At 48.0% G+C, this 21,409-nt stretch overlaps 1 protein-coding gene across 2 annotated transcripts in view; it reads left to right on the top strand.

Annotated features, from left to right (window-relative positions):
- Window positions 1–21,409, top strand: part of Hex-A (Hexokinase A) — a 45,563-nt gene that overhangs the window by 8,764 nt on the left and 15,390 nt on the right. Inside the window, exons 1-4 of one of the 2 annotated variants that reach the window (XM_037426917.2) lie at window positions 7,873–8,022; window positions 19,804–19,966; window positions 20,057–20,196; window positions 20,418–20,633. In XM_037426917.2, the coding sequence (XP_037282814.1) occupies window positions 7,963–8,022; window positions 19,804–19,966; window positions 20,057–20,196; window positions 20,418–20,633 (579 nt within the window). In that variant the 5' untranslated portion in view covers window positions 7,873–7,962. Of the gene's footprint in view, window positions 1–7,872; window positions 8,023–19,803; window positions 19,967–20,056; window positions 20,197–20,417; window positions 20,634–21,409 lie in introns of those variants that run through there. The other variant, XM_037426918.2, reaches the window with a different exon arrangement.

Genomic DNA, 21,409 nt, shown 5'->3' with positions numbered 1-21,409 from the left:
ACGTTAAACCCCACATATCAATCAATCACCATGTTCTGTTCACCCGTCCTCGCGTCATATGCAGTTCACCAAGTATAGGCTTCAGTGCCGTTGCACACAACTTTTCGAGTCCACTGCGAGCGACGTTATGCCTGAAGATATGCGCAGCTGGCTGTGTAGCTCTAGTGAACGTTAGCCGTTGTCTCGGGTCACCTCTTCACTGCTTGGGCAGCCTGTGTTAACTTTTTGAGGCTATTTGACATATCACTGCCACTGCTGGTTCACATAAATGCACCTTTATTTATTGATCGGGAGTTCCTTCGCGCGTAGTGCTAGTCCAACTCGAGCTGGAACTTCTCCCTGTACGTCGAATTGAAGTTAGCACAGATGCCTATTTTTGAAGGTTAGATTGATTATAGCATAGACTGATCATGCTTACACAAAGCGCTTACTAGGACAGTTTGATGGATGGCTAAAATTGCATTTATATACCTTAAGTATAAGGAATTGACTGCGGGTCCAGAGTCCGGGCACGCCGCGACCACGAAATAGTTGTTTCCCCGAGCCAAAGTAGTGCGCCGGTTTGATAAAGACTGCAAGCTCAACCTAAAACTCCGTGATAAAAAGTACCTGATATTAAATTACTCGAGGTGTGGTCATGTATATGCTGATCGTTAAGGCCTCCAACAACAAGCGCCTCTCGTACAGTGATTTTGGGACGAAAACACCAGATATTATTATTAAGGTCCCCAAAAGTTGTACATTACCCAGAGGGGAGAGAGAGAAACGACCCCGTATATTTGGTGCGTGCATTCCTATGAGAATCTGTTGATAGATGCAGGATGATGTGGTATATACGATTTCTGTCGATTTCTTGGCGAAACGCTTGGAGAGACTTAGTGGTTGGTTCTTCAAACATTCCATACAAAAAAAAAGATAGGATGCGGGTAAGGAAGGAAAAGGTGCAGTTACTACTGACCGCACTTTCAACTGCCCAGCTGGCACTTTAACGGTGATCTGCAGCAGAAATGGGAGAAAGAGAGTGAACGGGGAGCCTTTTTTTTTTTTTTCGAAATGGGCCAGATCCTGAACCGGAACTATAGCTCAAGTAATACTCTGTTGACACATACATACTCTCAGCTTTCCTCTAAAGCAGTAATAATAAATTGTATCTTATTACCGTTTTTGAGCAAAGTCCAGAGTATTTATGGGTCGATATGGCCTTATTTGAGCTTTCGAAAAACAAACTCCTCAAATGATAGGGAGACAGAGGATAAGTGTACAAAACCAGAACCACGCAGTAAGCTTACGAGGGAGATAGCTTAATAAAATACGTGTGGTGCAACTCCGACAAAGAAAAGGATACAGGATAGGGCGCCAGTATCTTATTAAGCTATTACTTTAAGCTAATATTCTATTTTTTAGGATAGGGCGTTAGTATTTTATTAAGCTAATATTATATTAAGCTATGAATATTCAACTTGCCCAAGAAACAGCACTCTTGAGGGAGATAGATTCGCGCGAACCATGTGGTGTGTAGCGTCAAAGGTGACTGATCCATTGCTTCTAGCCGTGTGCTAACACGGGCTCCTGACGGCGACACGCTTGGTGCCTGAAGTCTGCGGTGTTGTCTGGCTTTGTCTTGTGCTTGTCGCTGGGCAAGAGTATCGGTTGTGTAGTGCACGCTTTTTTTTCTCCAGGGGACAAGCCGCCGCATCAAAGGGGCCTCGCAGGACATGTCGTGCGTGGTGACAGCGTTCGCCTCGCGATTTCGCTAGTGGCCCTGGTTCATTTGAGTCGCCGTAAAGAAAGCTCCACACATCACTGCACATGTCGTTCTTTTGTGTCGGTCCTTGTTTACACTATTAATTTAGACTACGTCGCTAGTCTGCATACATTTCGGCTACCGAAGGGACTTGGTTCGTTGCTTATTATTTTTATTGATTACTTTTCCAGCAATGGTTGGGAATACGAATGCATGTTCATTTTACGACGTCAGTCTGAGAGAGAGAGAGAGAGAGAGAGAGAAAATAAGCATCTTTATTTCGTTATTATTTTAAGTTTCGTCTTGTCGACAGCTACTTTCCACCAACTGACGCTGATTTGAATAATGGCCTGAACGGAGTTCATGTTTCACGCAGCTGTCGTAACTTTTTCTCCTGGTGACGTCAGTTCGCGTGTTGGCCGAAAGGGGCAGTCAGCCGGCGTTCGCTGCGACAGGCGCCTCTAGCCGTTCACTCGTTTTATTTACAACGTGTGTAACATCGCATGCGACTGCTCCGTTTCTCTGCTGCTTCTTTATCCGTTTTCGCTGTATATAGTTGCTCCCCGAGAAGAGAAAGAACGACCTCGGCAACCGAGTAGGCAGACTCCTCCGCATTTGGTCGCTGTACGCCGTTAGCCAACGACAGCTCGCGCAGCGTTGCCTGTGCGCGAACTCGGAGCCGCGTTCAAAGCTTCTCCGAAGAACCTGGAAGCGAAGCTGCGCCCGAACGGAAGCGAGTCATTATAGGAGCGCAGCGTAGGCAGGACCAGCCTTTGCCGTTATCGCCAGGCACATGCACGATTTCTATTTTCGAGTGTGTGTTAGGAACATTCACCTACCGTCCCTTCGTCGAAATGGCGATCATATTGATATTGGCGGCTTGAAGTGATGCAGCGCATATATATATATATATATATATATATATATATATATATATATATATATATATATATATATATATATATATATATATATATATATATATATATATATATATATAATGAGATATAACAGACAGTAATGCCAAGGAAGGTACAGGGGAAGTTATTAACATTAATGGAATGTAAATAAGAAGAAAGAAAAGTGGATGAAAAAAAACCACTTTTCTTTCTTCTTATTTACATTCCATTAATGTTAATAACTTCCCCTGTACCTTCCTTGGCATTACTGTCTGTTATATCTCATTATTATTGTGTTAAAAACACGGAAAAACGAGCCCTTAGGTATACACTTCTTTCCCTTATATATATATATATATATATATATATATATATATATATATATATATATATATATATATATATATATATATATATATATATATAATGTGTGTGTGTCTGTCTTGCGCAAGCACACAAATGCACCCGGGTGTCACGCCCACACGAGACCGCAACGTCGCAGAGCAAGATTTGATACACGGTTCGCTTGGTAACATTTAATGCGCAAATAAGACCAAGGATGTAGCGCTGCCAGGCGTGATTGGGCTTCTTGCGTTATTTGTGACGGGTGCTTCCTCAACACTTCACGCTGGTCAAATGTGGGCGAACATGCGCAGTTGCGGCAATGAATTCCAATGCGTCCCTACAATGAAGTCAAGCGCGTCCCATGAGTGTGGACTGAGCTGAAGCTCAGTTTCGAGCGTACCCTATACAGCGCATAGCACCAACGCAGACACAGATCCAAACGTTCGTAATAAACGGTCACTGCTGCGAGTGGTCCCCGACTTCCCATGGCGGTGGACTGGTAGTATCCCAGAAATCGTGGCCGTGACGCCTAGCCAAGACAGGCGGGAACTTGGGGATGAGTTCATACTCTTTCTATGCGCCGTCATTGTGCGGGGTGGTTGATGCCATGATTGAAACTCGTGCCCTTTTGCGTGCACCGCGGCGTCGGCGCCGTGCATAGCTGCCAAAATATCTGCAGAAAAGGCGGCAGAGAAGTCGAAGCTCTTACACTCCATGTATATTTTAATTTGGGGGAAGATTTGAGTGGGAAAATGTCTGTCATGCTGTATTTTTGTCATGTCTAATTGAATTAGCAATGTGTGTCAGTAAGATCGTGAGTGTACACTATGCTGTGCCTAGCACACGTTTTTTTTCCTACCTTTTGCTTTCAGTGGCGGTTATATGCAGATGCCCTTAGGATCGGCGCTGTGTTTCTTGTGTAACGTAATGTGCGATTGTCACATTTGTGCAAACACTTGAGTAACAGTAGGGTGGGGAAGGGCGACATAAGATCTTTAAACTTTCATTCAAACCTATGTTCGTAAATTGCGGTACGCGAAGACGGCGTTTGTGCGTGGACTGCGCCTATTGACGAGCGGCTTTCATCATAATCATCGTGACGTGCAATCCCTGCTTGCGTATACTTTTATATGATTTGCTCAATGTATTGTAAAAAAAAAAAGGCAAAAAGGCGCGGCACGCAAACCGACAACTCATCACTCCCCGGTAGAACCAAAAGGATCCAATGTATTGTAACCAGCCGCGGTATTTCACGTTCAGCCTGTGTTGCATAGTTGTCCTTGCCTCGCGACCATTATGTTGCACAGCGTCGTGTCTGACAGTCCTTGGGAGAATCGTATTTGTGGTCTCGCGTTTCACCCGAACAGCATCGTGAAACGCGATGCTGTTCTGGTGAAACTTGCTGCTTATTGCGTTATGCATGTACATGATTCTGGGCTTTTTCTTTTTTTTTCTTCTTTAGTTCGTTGTCTGATTGTATTGCGCGTTGGCATGACATTTATGTAATCGTTATTGGCTATGCGCTTGAAATTAGTCTCTGGTGTGTGTGTGTGTGTGTGTGTGTTTTTTTTAGCGGCGTCGTACCGTTTCCCTGCCCGTGCCTTTCTCCTATGCCCATTAGTGTTCCATGCTTATCAAAACTTTGTGGGACATCCAACCACACTTATCGCGGAATGCGCAATAACTTACCCAAATTCGCGAAGCCCTGCATTGCGTATTATTTAGTTCTGTAAGTTGAGAGTCATAATTGGCCAGGTTACATGTGAATCACTGAGGAACTTCCAAGCCTGAATGAAACCGCTTCGAAGTTTCTTTTTTTTCTTTTTTTAAATTCCGCGCTTAGAATTGTGTCTCGTCCTCAAGAAAAAGAACGCGCACCTCCGCTATCTCGGCATAGTAACTGAAACCAGTGGTTCTTTTCTCCGTTTAACGGGGTCTGATAGCCTGCGAAGTGCTCCCAAAGAGTGCTTTGTTGTGCCACGTTCTGACTGTATATGTTTCGAGCCTGTCTGTTGCGCCTCTCCTTCACTTATGCGTCCGTAACTTTCCGTCCTTGTAGCTTACCAGTCGCGTGCACTGGCTGCAGAAATCGACCCAAGTCGAATAGATGATGTATGCTAGGCATGTTTGGCCCGTCACAGTGAAACAAGCTCGCTAACCGGATCGTAAGCATATTGTTCACCTCGAATCGGCATCGACTTGTTATGCTCGAGACGCTGACTGCGTGCAAAATGCGCTGTTCCGATTTCCGGGACCCCTCAGCGGGGCTCCCCGCGAAGTTGGGCGCCGCTTGCGTACGTCGAACGACCTCAACCGGTCTGCAGAGAGCAAGACTACGCAAACAGTGCTGTCGGTAGCCCGAGGGGCCAATTTCTGGTCGGCAGGTCTGCCCGATCGACATGACTGGGCACGCTTCCAGCGACCACCTGCATGCACTGGCCACTCGACAAGGCGCTTCCACGCGCCCTTGAGCGCGGCAGTGCACCCGCTGACGGCCGTAGTTTGCAGGCGCTGCTGCTCCTTCGGTCTCGCGTGGGACACCGCGTATCGGTTTCTTCGAGCTCCGTGTCTGATTTTGGCGACCGTGCTCCCTCTTGACGACGGCCGTGCAGTATCGTGCGCTTGGTTCGGGCCGTACGTGTTGTGCCATAGAACCACGAAAAATGCCGCAAGGATTCAACCTCAGCACTATACTTAAGCAATAATGGCCAAGAAATGTATATTATTGAAAGCTTAAACCGATGAAGTATTAGTGGTGCTACAAGTGAATGTGCTGAAGTACAACACACAAGGAATTAATAGCTTGACAAAAGTGAATCCACCATTAGTAACCAAAACGTTGAGTCGGTACTCTATTACGTACACCTAGGTAAATTGCTAACACGGGAGCCTATACTAAGAAATTCGCCGAAGGAAAATGATGGGTTGGATTGCTTACGGCAGACATTCACAAACCATGACAGTGAGTCTGTCGCTGTCTCTAAAGGTTAAAAAGTGTACAGCCATTGCGCATTGCCAGTTCAAATTAGCATATCGGTCTTCGAGGACAAGGAAACGAGGGGTTAAGGACCCTGCAGCGTGCTATGTTACGGGAAATGCTAGGCAATGTGTCAAGATATCGGGAAAATAGCCGAATGGGTAAAACAAGACTGGGGCGTGAGCGCTGTTAGCCTGGTTTACTGCTAAAAAGCCCTGCGTGTATTTTTCGTGTACATCATCTATGGTGACGTGTAGAAATCAGTCGCACGATGCCCTGTACGTGTTGCTGGCGCGGATTTGTCATCGCCTATTTGGAGCGCCTGAGGGACACATAAGTTATTAGCTGCGTTGTTAGCCTTGCGTTTCCTTGTGGCCCCGAAACGAAAGTAAAATGCTGCGTGGTGGCGCGTCCTTGACGTCACTCCGCGTGGATGGCGCAGTTGCCTTTTGTCGCTGCTGGCAGTGCGTGATGCGGGAGGGAGGCCGGCGCCCTGTTTGCCGGAGGATGTCCGACGCCGCAGTGATAAGCCACGTTTCCTTGGGTGCGATGGCTGGCGCAGTATCGACGTCTGCCTCTGTCGGGTCGCGCTGCAACCGGGCGACGCTGTTGCGTCACCTCCCGTTTGCCCGCTATTCTGTCGACGAAGTAGTTCAAGGGCGCTGGCGCGTACTTACGTCATGAACGGCGCCATGTGCGCTACTCAATGAACTACACGTGGTGGTCGTGACGCTGCTGAACCGCGCCATTGGCACGGTGGTAAGCACCTCGAGTAGTTCGAGTAATTTATTCGTAACGCAAGTGAGGCGGAACGTATAGACGCACACGGACCCGCGGGGCGCTATGCGTGTCCACACTTGTCCTACAAACTACTCGAGGTGTGTAACCAGCAAGTTCTAATCGCATCCCTCGTCAGCGTTCTGCCACACAATGAAAGAGAGAGAGAGAGAATAAATATTTATTAATAACAAATGCACACTGAGCCTTCTTTGGGTGGGGCCCTCAGTCCAGGCCTCCATGAAAGGCCGTTGCGCCGCGCGTTTGTTGGTCGCAGATGGATGTCAAGCCGCGCTGCACAGCCTGCGTGCCCAAAGATGTATATGGCGGCAAAGGCCGCGTTTAATCGGTCAAGAGCCACGGCTGGTATGCAATCGATCCTCGGGTCCCTGTTAAGTCTGCCGCCTCTTTCACAGGAGGCTGCTGTCTGCCCGTGGGGGTTAACGACACGTGAGGCTGTCATTTGTCTCGCATCGTTCGAACCAGTTTCTGGCTCTTCGCTTAACAGGGACGACCGGTGCGAAGCCCAGGAATGGGCCGCTTCCCCAAATATATGAAAGACGATAGGCCTCCTCGCAATTCCCATTTGCGGGTCGTTGCGACTGTACGTCATTCAGCGCCCGTGCACTGTGGCGTTTCCTGTATTCAGGAGGAAATAGCGCCGCGCCAATGGCTTCGCACGGCCCTGTTATCGTGCTCAGCGGTACGCTTCAGCCTTGGAAGGACAATCATGGCCGCACAACCGTTGGTCTTTCTTCAGACTCCGAGCGATATTCGTGCCTCGGCGGTGGGCTGTGCAAGCACGCACTGTATTGTGATTGGGTGCCTTCAAAGCCAGCTTGCCGAAATGTATACCGAGTTTTACCTCGGCTTGGCACGCCCGAATGTGAACAACGCCATGACTGATCTCGTGGCCACCGCCCTAACGGGACCTTGTGTAGTATTGGCACTGTTAGACCGGCTGCCTGGTTTCAGCGAGCGTTAGGCGTTCGGTTTGGAGGCCTAAGCGCTGGTCACTCGGATGACTCATTTTTCTATTTCCAGACCGCCACAGGGCAGACAGTTATTGGCTGCGGCGAAGCCCTCCTCGCTAACGGCCCTCGCGTCGTTTCCTGCTTGAGTTTCGTGCTGCCTCCAGAAGGCGCCTTGCGTGTGAACCGCAGACGTGTATTGTAAGAAGTGACGCCAGACTTGATCAAAGTCGAGCATGCTATATCGCTATGCGCACGTGCTTGGGACGGCTGCAGAAACTTCTTTGTCTCTCTACCCAGCTCAGAACCGTGAGTGATATGTCATTTCAGTGCACTCTGTTTACCTTTTCAGTCGTGAGTGTCTGTACTGAAGAAAGGCTGTGCGGGTTCAAGAGGCAATTTCAAAATCCCCGCTTTCATAATTTCGGGATGTTTCGTAGTTTTTTTTTAACGATTGTGACTTTCTCACAGAAAGCGTTCAATATTTGCTACGAGAAATATTTTCATTCGTTATGACATATGGGTTCATGTTTTGAGAGCTCGTCGCGAGAGCGTGCTTTCCGGCTACTCTACATGCATAGCGTGCGTACACTTTCCCGATGCTGCTCCCAGTGCTTCAGAGTTCTGTTGTGGCAGACAACTCTCCGCATCTGGCATGTACAAATGCGGTGAGTTGTTTTTTTACGCCCTTGACTGTCATACCTCATTACGCCTCTGGTAAACGTGCAGCAACAGTAAGTCTATCTAGACAGCCGTGAATATTGTTTTTCTGACAGAATGCTCGCTATTTCGGTGACACCTGTGCGCGACAAGTCTATCTGTCCGGCTGCCAGTCGTCTAATGAATAGATTTCTTTAGTGGCGCAATGGGCCGGAACTGGTTTCAAGGTGCCATGCTAAGCTCGCGCCGTTGTTAGTTTCCCGATGGGCCACACATCATTTGTTTTGAAGCGAATCGAGCGCCTTTCTTTGAACAAATTTGATAGCTCCAGGTGATTTTTTTGGTGCTGAGCTTCTTCCTTTCTATTTTTATCTGCGGCCCCCATCCCTCTTTCAGTTAATATACATCTACCGCGGTGTGTTCCTGTATATATATTTTTATGCTCTGTCGTGCTGGGATACTACCGAGACGATCAGCTTTCCATCCGTATGTGCATGACTGATGACCCGGCGATCCTTAAGAGATGGGTTCCGGTGCTTGATTGCGAGGTACCCCGGGAACCCTTGAAACGTGCAAGCACAGCGGGACCGCCATGCCAGCTGTCGGAAGCCCTCGGGGGCTTCTCTCTGAACTCGCGCGACGCCGTTATCCGTCGCTGCTGCTGCGACAGCTCCCGCCGAGAGTGCACCGCGCCTTTTCAAGAGGCGCAGGTGGCTCGCTGCAGCTTTGACCTCCGCCTGTCATTGGCGCCACCTCGGTAAAGCCCGGGCTGCGCTTTCTCGGCAGCTTTCCTTCTACTTCGCTGTTGCACTTGTCCACGACGTGACTTGGCAAGTGCGCCGTGAACGACAATACGGGTGAGCGGCCGCGTGAGCCGCTTGGCAGCGCCCATGGCCCGTCGAGAGAACGCTGCACCCTGCGTGCTGTTCCCTTACTTACCGTCATGTCCCTGCTGCCTTACAGCCTGGCACACGGCCCCAAAAGCGGTTCACGGCGCTGGCAGCGTACCGTAAATTGAAATGTGGTATATAAGCGGCTCAGAGCCTCAGTCAGCATCGCCTGCGAAGGGGTGAGGAGTGGGATAGAAACCGAGAAACTGTCCATCAAAGGCAGGGCCGGATCTAGCCACTCATTCTTTTTTTTTTTCAGGGGGGGGGGGGTTGCTTGAAGTAACACCAAATAGGAAGGGGGGTCGCGAATTTGTTTTCACTAGCGCAAAAACCCCATCATTGCACAAGTTCTGTCAATGTGTGCTCACAGTTGTCCTAATCGTTTGTCCTAATTGGCGACAGCAGGTGGATGGCAGGCACTGAAGAGAGGAGGGGTGTGGATGACACAGGCTTGGGGGGGGGGGGGGGGGTGATTGAAGGTGTTGTACAAGATCAGTCCGCCTTTGTCGCGATCCAAATATGGACATTTACGTAGTGTACAGCTTGTCTAGAATAAAACTCAGCTGCGTAATTTAGGCTGCAAGGTAGGTGGTCCGCTGGGTGGGAGAGCACCCCGCGCCACTCAACTGCTGCCTCTGCGTCGTCGTAATGTTGCTTGCCTTGTGCACGACGTGGCTAGTATGTATCCGTCAGTGTCAAAGCATGGTTTGACCTTGTATGGTTGATCATTCATGAGTCATTCGTTCTTCGCTCGCGCGTGTGACAAGGCGATGGACACGCGCAGCTGCCTCTGGGGCGCTGCTGGCTCGCGTTCTCGAGTACGTGCATAGGCACTCCTCTCTCTCTCTCTCTCTCTCTCTCTCTCTCTCTCTCTCACGACTTTCTGCCTTGCCTTTTATCCAAGTGCGCTTTTGAAGGAATGTGTGGGACCGGTGATGATTAGTATTCTTCAGCGCGGGAGAGGCATGAATTGGCGAGGCGCTGACTGGCGCCAGTCTTCTTCAGTTCCTTGCGCAGTTCGCATAGCGCTTTTGAAGAGTCGCTAACTCGTCAGTTTGTGCTCCGCTCAAACTGCGCGAAAATCTGTTAGCGAGCGAAAACATTCACTGTTTGTCTTCACCGCAGTAGCGTAGTCGGGAACAGGACGAAAAAAAAAAAAGGCACGAGCAAAAGTAGTGTCAGCACAGGGCAACGTGTCGTTTTTATCTGCCCCAGTTCTAAGCGTTGTTTGTTACTGTGCTGCTACGTGATTCGCTTCGGTGCTCTGCATGCGGCCGTCATAGGGGCAGGGTGCGTACAGGTCCTTGAAATCCTTGAATTTGAGAAAGTCCTGGAAGTTTCTGCCATCCTTGAATTTCCAGAGCATTGCACCTTCATATCGAAATCGTGACCTCCTAAATGTGGTAGATCGGTGTGTCAACCTGTCAAACTCCCCATTTCCAAAGCGGTAATGCGGCGTGGGCTGGCACATGGTCCCGGTTAAAAAAAAAAAATGCACGTGAAAAAGAAAATTCGGTCGCAGTTAAGCCGAACGATCAAATGGCAATGTCGAAGCCTTTTTGTTCCGCAGAAACCGCGTGGAATATAATGCGCCCCCCCAACCGTCACTCGTGACGTCAAGGGGATGAGCTACTGGCGCCGTGTCGACACTCCGCCATCGTCACGACGTTGGGTTTTCTCGCTGCGCTTGCGAATAAATGCCAATTGACCTGCCCGCCGCGCGCTCATGGGGCGCGTGCGATTTTCGAAGGAAGCAATGTTTGTCGGCGGGTGTTTCGCAAGAGCGGCGCGCGAGGCCTCGCACCGAGGCCGTTTTTTTTTTCACCGCCCGTTTTGCTTCCGCAACTGTGCCATGGCACGTACGTGCTGCTGCAGCGCCTTTAGCCGCTTGTCGGCGACTGACGGAGGACATCCGGTCTGCACTGTCGGTCCCACTGGTCACGAGCGTGGAAGGTTGTTGTTGTTACTGCCAGGGAAACCCCCGCCACGAAACAGCATGACGCCCATATTCTGCAGCTACGACTTTGCCCTGTCAGTTGTCGCGAGTGAATGGGCGCTGTGGTAACGCACGCTTCTCTCTCTTCCTTACAATAGAGAAGAGAGAGAAAATGAAAAACCTTCCCGTGGAGGCTTCAGTAACCATTTTTTCGTAACTGTAAGTGGCAAGTTGGAAAACAGTCGCTAGGATGCAAATGTGAAAAACTAATTTGTGTAATTTGGAAATGTATAAGTTCTTAATCAATTATTACTGAATACTACGGTAAACTTTTAAAGCATTCTGTAGCAGGCAATCTATGCTAAATACGATATGCAGACCTGCGTACCAGGTTTTTAATACCTATATGCTTTGCCAATGCAGGTTTTAACACACTTGTACGGCAAACTTTTTGGTGAGGCGTAAATGCTGAGTCACTGTCAATTTTAAGTTGGAAATACTAATTCATAAACTTGTTACTAAATCATTTATGAACTTAAAGGCATGCAATTATTCGTCAGAGTAACTTCTTTTTTTAAAATCTCGCAATATGAGATATTTATCGAAGCCCAATGACCTGATTCACTCTGTTAAATTAGTCACAGCTTTACCACACAAGCGAAGCAATAAACGTGATAGCAACAAATTGGGAGGTCACGGGCAGAATGACAAGCAGATTGAAACGTGCCCCGCGTTTCTCACGCACAAATAACGCACGAAACGTACTCACAGGTACAGATGAACTCAAATAAGCATCTTAGTTGTTAGTTCGCTGTGTCTGAAATGCGCGCTCTTTTCGCAAACGGAGACTGCAATGATTGCAGTGACCTTTGTGCGCCCGGTAACTACAACAGAATCGTTTCGGTGAAAGCCAAAGGTCAGCTAAGACGTACGATCCTCTCCACCCCGAGATAAGGGTGCGTGACTGAGCGTCTACCCTCTTCTTTCCGCGGGGCAAAGTACGTGTGGGAGAGAGAGCGCGCCGCCGCGTCGGGACGATGTGGCGACGCGTGCTCATTGCGCCATCTTGATGGTAATGCTGAAAACACTATGCCCCCCCCCTCCCCCGTATTCCGAGATGCCCGTCACCAGCGGCAAGTAGTATATGTAAGCAGCTTGCCATTTGAACGTAGAGGGACGTGCTGCTTCATGGCTCAGTGGTTTACACCTCGCACTCGCGTTTCAGAGGTCCCAAGTTCGATACTGCGCGCGTTGGGGTCTTTTTCTGGATTTTTTCTTGCCTTTTCATATATATATATCTATATATATATATATGGTGAGTGATACCGACGCCGACACCGGCGAAAAAATCAAGCCGAGAGGGTCCATATAATTGCCATCACAACAATATCAAAACACAGGGCCCAAGAAGCATAGAAAAGGTGAGCGGTCACAATGTCATGTGCACATGTGATATTCAATGAAGGTGCATTGCAGCACAATCTCTTCTTGAAAAGGTCAAATTAGCTGACGTGCGTGAGTGTACCGCTGGATTCATTGCTTGTAAAGTGTGGTGTGAATGATTTTTGTGGTGGTGCACGTGAGTAGTGGGGAACCACCGCTCCACTGTATAGCTCAGAGTGTTGCTCGTGCACAATTATTTTTTTTTTGCGTTGCATTTTTGATGCAGCATCTAATCAAACAAGTAAAGGGAATGAAGATTTGTTGGCGACTGTGCAAATAGTATGCATAGCTTTGTATTGTAGTGTGCCTGTGCTTTTACCCCTCTCCAACATAAGAGTGCCCCTCTTGCAGTGGGAGATGCTTTATAAGTGAGAAAACACCCAAAAAGAAAATGCAGGTGGTGCTGTCACCTTGGTGTTTCTGCATCCGTCGCCATGGCGTCGGATTTTGATGCCATTTACTGTGACCTACATAATTCTTGATTGGTGGATATGAAGTACATAGCCTCCTGAAGTGGCCTGGGACTTAATGTACCAAGTGTAAAGAAAACTTTTTGAGGCAATGTTGCCAACACATGAGCGCACATACATGCAGCACATGCGTGAACACACATAAACAGACACAATAAAAGAGAAAGCAGCTTTAAATTATTGACATCACACTGACCTTCACGTGAAAAATTAAAATTAGAACCGCATTTTCTGTTCTTTTAGCAAACCTAGGATGGTGTCATTAACAGGAGTATATTTTAGGAAGAACAATTTTCATAATTATTAAGAATATAAAATGTATTCATTCTTTTACTTGATTCATTAAGAATAACAAACTGATTCATTGTTTTACTTTAGTTGCCCTTTGGTGGCTCATTTTATGTCTGCAAATGAATGTAGCCTTGGTGACGTTGGTTGGTGGTGATCCTGGTTGGTAGGGATGAACAATCTTAGGCCACAAATTACGTGGTTCGCAAAGATAGTTAGGGCCTTAAAGTAATAGTGCAAACCAAAGTAATATCCACATTGCACAGTCTGGCTGGAACAGGAAGGAAAAAATGTGTTAGACAGTTTGATTTTTGGTTATTTAATTTTATAATTAACACAAGTTGTTTGTGGTTCAATTGTCCACAAATATACATGTGTGTTGTAGGCGTGCTTGGGCGCTTTCCACACCACTTTGTCCTGTGTTGTCATATAATGCTCGCACACTGTGCCACAACTTTAATGAGTTCCCATTTCGTCATTTTATGCATATATTCCTATTGCATTGAAAGTTAGATATTGACGCGCGTAAGTGACAGTGGCGGCGACAACGAAGCTGCGCGAGTGTCTTTGGCCGAGGGAAGAGGCTAAGACGACATTGCAGTCTTTGTCCTGTGATCGATAAAGCGGATTTATTCGAGGTGCTTTGTGTGCTCGTCGATCCCGCATCGTCGCACTGGTTGAGGTGCTGGGTAGTCTTCATGCTTGGCACTCCTTCGCGGACCCGACATTTGAGCCCGGAATCGCTACCACGCGTCGATACACCAGTCCATCATTTCAGTCGCCGTCTGCTAGGCCTGGCTCCCGAGCTCGGTCCCTTGCGAGAAACTGCCAGCAATCGCTTGCCTCTTTCAGCCACCATGGCCACTGCAGCTCTAGTGCACATGACACTACAGAATCCCACGATTCCTGATTGTTTTCATCGTGAGACTTATGAAGACGCCCAAGACTGGCTGGACCAGTTCGTACGCTGTGCGAAGTATAACCAGTGGGCCACCCCAGAAGACAAGCACACTAATGTGTACTTCTACCTGGAAGACAACGCCCTGACGTGGTACATCAACAGGGAAAGAAGCTTGGCTACGTGGGACGACTTCAGCGACCAGCTGGTTGAAACCTTTACCAGTCTCGACAGAAAGGAGAATGCGCAACGCCTTTAGGAAGTTCAAATTCAAAAAGCAAATGAGGATGTTGCTATGTTCGCTGAGGACATGACCCGTCTTTTCCGCAGGGCAGATCCCGAGATGCCGTAAGATGGGAAGCTGCGGTATCTAATGCAAGGCGTGAAGGAGCAACTGTTTGCTGCGCTTGTGAGAAATCACCAACCATAGTAGCCGAGTTTATCAAAGAAGCCACAGCTATTGAACGGGCCCTACAGCCACGGTACCGCCAGCAGAACCTGGTCAACTTTTGAGCGAGTAGTCCTGTTACAGCTGTGGCGAGCCTCTCCGACAACGACAGGCCTCTGCAGGAAGTCATACGGGAGATTTTGAGAGAGGAGCTTCGGTAGCTAGCTTGGTTTAACTCCAGCAAGCGAATTGACGCCGGCATTGTCCTTTGTCGCCGATGTTGTCCGGGATGAGGTTCGTCAGGCTCTCTCTTCATCCGGCTATGGGGATGTGCAACGACATCTTACTTATGCTGATGCAGTCCGACGCCCCGTCGGCGCGCCTTCAGCACAGTGAACTCCAATGACTGGACCACCACCAACCCTGCATACACAGCCGCTCTCAGCGCCGATGACTTTCCCAAGATCGCCGATTGCTCCGACAAGACGAATGCAATAAAGCCAACATGTGAACTCCACAACGTGGCCCAGTAGTGAGCCCCCCTTACCTACCAGCGTCGGAAAACAGATTTGTGGCGTACCGCTGATCGACGACCAGTATGCTTTTATTGTGGTGAAGCTGGGCACGTCTACAGAGTTTGCTGTTATCGCGACGCTCAATACTCGAGATTTCCTCACTACCCTGATTACTCTGCATAAGACGATCGACGCATGTACAACGACGCTCCTGTGAACACACCGCCGCAGAATCCAGTAATGCCCAGATCACGTTCTCCATCTCCTGCACGGGCCAGTTCACCTAATCGTCGCAGTTTTGCAATGTCAACAGGGGCAGGTCCCCTAGCCCGCGACTGGGAAACTAGACGTATTGACCTTGAGGAGGTGGGGTTGCCAATAATTGAAATTCTGAACAGCCCCCATTGCAGACAAATGACAGCTCGAAGCCACCGATGCCGAAAAAGACGACAGCAACGACTAATCCGACGAATGAGACAACTGGCGACATAACCGACGTTATCGGCGCTGACCTCGTCGTTGACATTGACCGCCACCAAGTGACGGCTGTTGTGGACACTGGCTCCCACTTTACTATAATAAGCCTGCAGCTAGCTGAAACACTAAGGAAGGTGAAGATTCCATGGCACGGACCCAACATAAGAACTGCAGGAGGTCAGTTGATGGCATCTGTTGGAAAGTGAACGGCCCGACTCCTCATCGCTGGTTCCTTCTTTGTTGCCACCCTCGTCATTCTTCACGGGTGCTGTAAACAGCTCGTATTGGGAATGGATTTCTTGTGCGAATACGGGGCTGCGATTGACCTCCGCGACAGAAGCGTAATGTTCGCTATAAGCTCGCACACTGCTACTAATGAGGAACACCAGCCACCTCACTTCCGTATTGCAGATGACGTCATACTGCTGCCGCAAAGTTGCTCCCTCGTATCTGTGCACTACGGCATCTTACAAAACCGTACTGGCATCGCTGAAAACATCAAGAAGCTCACATTCACTAGCGGCATTTCTATTGCCAGGGCTGTCATCACTGTTATTGATGGATGCGCTAAACTCTTGTTGACAAATTTCGGCAGAAAACGCCGACACATAGCTAATGGCATGGCTATTGCTTATTTCAATGAACTCGCTCAAATAGAAGATTGTTATTTACTGGAGGAAGCAGCAGCGTCTACTATCACTGCGCCGACAAATGTTGACGTTAGTCGAACGTTGTCTCCATTGAGGGAAACCGCCTTCTCGCGCTGATCAACAAGTACCACATCTAGAGTTGGTGAAACGGCATTGACGAAACACTGCATCATTATGGATTCCGACGCCAGACCTATCCGGCAAAATCCTTATCGCGTCGCCCCAAAAGAGCGTTCAATTAAAAAACAGGTGACAACGATGCTGGAAGATAGTTAAAAAAAAAAAGAAGGCAGCTTGCGTTTTTGCGTCGACTACCGGAAGCTAAATCAGATCACAAAGAAAGACGTCTATCGTCTGCCGTGTATTGATTCATTGGATATACTACGAACGCGCGCTATTTTTTGTCCATGGACTTGAAAAACGGCTACTGGCAAATTGAAGTGGATGAGAGAGATCGTGAGAAGACTGCCTTTGTTATGCTCTATGGGCTTTATGAATTTCAGGTACTTGCTTTCGGTTTCTGTTCGGCGCCAGCAACGTTTCAGCGTCTGATGGACACGGTTCTGTCAGGACTTAGTGGCAAACCTGCTTGGTGTACCTCGACAACGTGATTGTCTTTTCAACGACTTTCGAGGAACACTTAAGAAGGCTTGAAGCAGTTTTTGAAGCGATAAGCTTGGCCGGTCTTACTCTAAAACCCGAAAAGTGCCACTTCGGCTTCCACGAACTTCAATTCCTCGGTCACATTGTGAGCGGCCAAGGGATCCAACCCGACCCAGACAAAATAGCCGGTGTGGCAAATTTCCCGATGCCATCGGACAAAAAATTAGTGCGACAATTTTTTGGGACTCTGTGCCTATTACCAGCGGTTTATTGCCAATTTTTCATGCATCGCATGGCCATTGACACAGCTTCCTTGGGAAGATATCCCCTTCACATGGGGTGAAGACTAGCAGCAGGCATTTCACGAGCTTCGTCAGCGCATGCAAACACCGCCCATGCTCGCCCACTTCGATAAAGCTGCGCCAACAATACTACATACAGACGCTAGTAATGTGGGTCTTGGAGCAGTGCTCGTACAGTAGGACAACATGGAAAAGGTGATCGCCTACGCCAGCAAAACACTGTCCCGATCAGAAGCTAACTATGCTACGACAGAGTAAGAATGTCTTGTAATGGTGTGGGCAGTCCTGAAATTGCGTCCTTATTTGTACGGCCGCCCATTACTTGTTATTATGATCACCACTCGCTTTGTTGGTTTATCAACTTCAAAGATCCATCTGTCCGTCTTGCACGCTGGAGTCTTCGGCGCCAAAAATTTGACTTCACTGTTACCTACAAGTCCGGAAAATGACACACCAATGCAGACTGCCTTTCTTGATCTCCTGTTGAGACGGCATCGCCGTATGACGACAACGACATGGCCTTTTTGGGCATTGTGGACGCTGCCGCCTTTTCTCAACAGCAGCGGGACGACCCTGAACTGCTACCACTCATAAATTACCTACAAGGGCGAACGAATAGCGTGCCGAAGTAATTTTCGAGAGGGCTGCCATCGTACTGCTTGCGGAATGACATTCTTTATAGGAACTTTTCACCCGCTGGCAGCAGCTACTTGCTCGTCGTTCCTTCTTCGCTTTACCGTGAGGTACTGCAAGCATGCCACGATGATCCTACCTCTATGTCACTTGGGTTACCCAAGAACATTGGCGAAGATAAGGCAAAACTATTACTGGCCAAGACTTGCCGGAGTTGTCAAAACTTACGTGCAAGCATGTATAGATTTCCAGCGTCGCAAGCCACCATCCATCAAACCAGCTGGCTTGCTGCAGCCTGTTCAAGTGCCGGCAACACCGTTCACACAAATTGGCATGGATTTTCTGGGCCCTTTCCCAAAGTCTGCCACTGGAAACGGGTGGATAATTGTCACCACAGATTACCTGACCCAATACGCGGAGACAGGCGCTCTGTCACGCGCAGCGGCAGCTGAAGTGGCGCAATTTTTCATCAAAGCTATCGTTTTAAGACACGGTGCTCCCGCAATAGTCATCACCGACAGAGGTACTGCGTTCATGGCTGAGCTTTTGAACACCGTTTTCCGACTAAGGGGTACAGCTCATAGGAAGACAACGGCATATCATCCCCAGACTAACGGGCTTACCGAACGTCTCAACAAGACCCTGGCTGACATTATAAGCATCTACATAGATGTAGAGCACAAGAACTGGGACGACGCATTGCTCTACATCACGTTTGCATACAACACTGCTCGTCAGGAGACCACTCGGAAGACACTCTTCAATCTCCTTTACGGACGCAAGTTACGACAACGTTAGACGCGATACTCCCTCATGAAAATAATGGTAATTAGACGGATGCCGAAGAGTTCACCCAGTGACCAGAGGAGGCCAGACAACTTGCTAGGTTGCGAATTACCAAACAACAAAACGATGACTCCAAGCATTACAACCTTCGACACAGAACCGTCATATACAACGTGGGCGACAAAGTGTGGGTCTGGACCCCTATTTGTCGGCGTGGGCTCTCCGAAAAGCTGTTGCAAAGGTACTTAGAACCCTACAATGTTCTGCGATGCATCAGTGACGTCAACTACGAGGTTGTTCCGGACGGCGTTCAATGTTCGAAGCACCACAGACATTCACCAGAGATTGTCCACGTGCTTCGGATTAAGCCTTACTTTCAGTGACTAGCTGCGCAGTTTTGGTTTTGCCTTGCTTCTCGAACGTTTAACGTCGGGGCCATGTGTTTTTTTAAAGGGGGAATAATGACGTGCGTATGTGCCAGTGGTGGCGACAACGAAGCAGCACGAGTGTCTTTGGCCGAGGGCAGAGACGAAGAAGACGTTGCAGTCTTTGTCCTGTGATCAATAAAATATATTTGTTCGAGGTGCTATGTGTGCTCGTCGATCCCGCATCGTCGCAACATGAAGGTTTATCAGCTTTTCATGACAGCAGCTGGGTGGCCTTTTTATTGGCACGCCGTCCATTGACCCTACCAGAAACAAAATTGAGTATCTGGCTGTTACTTCATAGCGACATAGAAGGTAGGACATTGGGCACAGGTTTTACTTGTTCAACTCCAGTGTGTATATTTCTGTTAGTTCGACAAATTAAACTTGGTTTACGTCGGTGTCTGCCCTGTCCGCTCATCTTTTTCTCATTCCATTTACAAAGTGTAGTGAGGTTAATATTGAATTTCCAGCTTGTCCAAGTCTCTGCTTTACCTCTGATGGTGGACATTTCTGCCAGCTGAAGAAAATATATAATAGTGATTCTTAACGGCCTGAAAGCAATCTTCGGACTGAAAGCAATCTTAAGAGTTATTTAATAGCTTCCTCTTGATTTCTACTTGTATTTATCTCTACTTGTATATATCTCTTATGCAACTGCAGTTCACTACCAATAGTACTTTGAGGGTTGAACTAATATATTCAATTCTTTTTTTGCTATCGCAGGTTGAAGCCATGACCCGTGACCTTGAGCTCCCCAATGATGTACTGCAAAAAGTATCGGCCAAACTTCTTGATGAATTCAACAAAGGCCTTGGAAAAGAAACTCACAAATCGGCAGAAGTCAAAATGTTCATTACCTACGTGAGGGACGTTCCCAATGGTTCAGGTGAGTGATGTACTGTTACCTATGCTATTCATGAACATAGTGCTTCTGTATATAAAACTTCACTCACACGATTCTTTTGGTGCACTGCAGAAACTGGAACATTTCTAGCTTTGGATTTGGGTGGAACTAACTTCAGAGTTCTACTCATCGATATTGATGGCGATAGATTCAGCATGCAGAACGAAATTTATGCTATTCCTCAAGAAGTCATGGTTGGAACTGGCGAAGAGGTCAGTGAGTTTTCTTTTTATTGTTCTAATCTTTAAGATTACCTGTGTACTAGCTGGAATAAACTAGCATGTATAACTTATATTTGCTTGTGGGCAGAAAGCTGTGCACTGTTGAGCAGCAATTGAAGGAGCAAGAGTACTGCTGATCGGGGAGGGGGGGGGGGTGAATTGGGATTTTGCTGCTGTGAGACATCCTCATTTTTTTCATATTTGCTTTGCAGTTGTTCGATCACATAGCTGACTGCATGTCTAAGTTTATGGACAAGTATCAAGTCAAGGACAAGAAGCTTCCCCTGGGCTTTACATTCAGCTTCCCTTGTCGACAAGAGGGTCTCACAAAGGCCAGATTGGTTCAATGGACCAAGGGCTTCAAGTGCAGTGGTGTTGAGAACGAGGATGTAGTGCGTCTGCTGAGGGAAGCAATCAAGAAGCGTGAGGTGGGTGTCACTTTTCTCTTTGCATCAGTTATGTCAATTATGAGGCACTACTCGCATCTGCTGATAATGAAGTATGGGATCTCGGAGCGCTGTATGAACGAAGACAACAGTACTATGTATACAGTAGTTTAAACTAAGAGTATTTAGGGCACCTTGTGAACAATAATTCAGCTAGCCAAACTGTGACATATTGTCGTGGTACCACGCGAATAAAACACATACACCTTGGGACGACGAAAACAGCGTGTCCTCAACAGCTGATCCACAAGATCGTCTTCTTCGGCCTCGAGAGAAGCTAGAGGCTCACTACCTCATGCCCACTAAATGCCCCATCATCGTTATCGTCCACATGTAGACACGCGTAATTTGCCTCTCTCTCAAAGAGCATCGCCCCGATGCGCAGTCTGTAATACAGTTTTTTTTTTTTCTAAAGTAAAGTATCACGCAATCACTCGCTGACGTAAAGTTTCATGCGGACTACGTGAACGAGTTCAGGATGGTGCTGGCGACGCCTTGTACTATACGAACAGTCGGGAACAACTTCGTAAGTGACATTGCTCAGTCGTCGCACAACTAGGTACGGTCCAAAGTATCTTTTTAAGAGTTTTTCCGAAAGTCCTCATTTTCGCATGGGCGTCCAAACCCATACTTTGTCGCCAGTTTGGTAGACGACTGTTCTGCGGTGAGCATTGTAGCGGCCTGCATCGTAGTCTTGCTGCTGGCTGATCCGTAAACATGCAAGTTGCCTAGCTTCTTCTGCGCGTTCCGTAAACGTG

This window comes from Rhipicephalus microplus, chromosome X, assembly GCF_043290135.1.
Source record: "Rhipicephalus microplus isolate Deutch F79 chromosome X, USDA_Rmic, whole genome shotgun sequence".
NCBI classification, from domain to species: domain Eukaryota; kingdom Metazoa; phylum Arthropoda; class Arachnida; order Ixodida; family Ixodidae; genus Rhipicephalus; species Rhipicephalus microplus.
The sequence above is the reverse complement of the archived record's forward strand: the minus strand, read 5'-3'. Positions and strand labels throughout refer to the sequence as shown.